The 976-nt window shown below is 34.6% G+C and overlaps 1 protein-coding gene across 1 annotated transcript in view; it reads left to right on the top strand.

Annotated features, from left to right (window-relative positions):
- Nucleotides 1-976, top strand: part of arpc2 (actin related protein 2/3 complex, subunit 2) — a 6,753-nt gene that overhangs the window by 2,759 nt on the left and 3,018 nt on the right. The window contains exon 4 of the mRNA XM_008429623.2: nucleotides 859-904. Within this exon, the coding sequence (XP_008427845.1) occupies nucleotides 859-904 (46 nt within the window). The remainder of the gene's footprint in view (nucleotides 1-858; nucleotides 905-976) is intronic.

The following is a 976-nucleotide window of genomic DNA, read 5'->3' as shown; positions in this document are numbered from 1 at the left end:
TTCGGGCGCTCATTCTCTTGCTGTTGTTATTCAAGTCAGCTCCGTCTTCTGATTTCACACAAGCTGCTGAAAATCAGGGCGTTGGGCGTTGTGAAAATCACAGCGTGGCTGTCGTTTGGCTCCAACCTTAACAACAACGCTCAAATGATAAACCTAACTTTAAGCAGATGTGGTATCGTTTATCATGTATCGCGATACATTTCTTATCGGGATAATAATTTTGATTTGTTGTTGTCATAAATTAATGCCAGTTAATGTTAAAAACTCCTGAAACTCTCCGTAATCGGGATTTAGTTCAAAGAAAGTGTCAATAAATATCAATGAACTTGAAAATACGATTAAATGCCGTTAYGATGTAAAGTTTAATGATTTGAATCAGAAGTGTGTTACGAATGGGAATGTTTTTTCACGAACAGTATTTGTTCCTGGRGCTGTAATTGCTGTGACACACAGTCCYGGCCACACGGTTACCAAAAAAGAAGTAATAARTAGTTTTTAAATCATCACTTTTATCATTATCACAATGGTATTTTAAAATATCGTGATTAAACTGATAAAAGTCCGTATTGGGTAAGTTCCAACCTCGCCCATTGCAGTTATTGATACAAATGCATCCTCAAGGTGACTCTTTTTTTTTTTTTTCTTCCACTAAGTTTTTCACTAACATGCATACATACAGCACTTCTAAGGAAGTTTTATTGCCTGTATGCTTTAATCATCCCAATGAACAAACACTTAAATCACTTTTTGTATCGACTCCAGACTGTTTTTGGTTTTTTTTTGTTTTTTTTGCTCCTTTTGTATCTTTTTGTTTTTGAGATTCTTCCAAAAAAAAATCATTCTTTTATTTATTTACAGTTACTCAAGAGGGTGTATGGGAATTTCCTGGTTTCTCCAGAGGCTGGTAAGTTCTCAAAGTTGCTTAAATCTCTTCTTATTTTTTTTAATCTGCAGTGTCAAATGTATTTCATGCTTC

This window comes from Poecilia reticulata, linkage group LG2, assembly GCF_000633615.1.
Source record: "Poecilia reticulata strain Guanapo linkage group LG2, Guppy_female_1.0+MT, whole genome shotgun sequence".
Classification (NCBI taxonomy): Eukaryota; Metazoa; Chordata; class Actinopteri; order Cyprinodontiformes; family Poeciliidae; genus Poecilia; species Poecilia reticulata.
The sequence above is the reverse complement of the archived record's forward strand: the minus strand, read 5'-3'. Positions and strand labels throughout refer to the sequence as shown.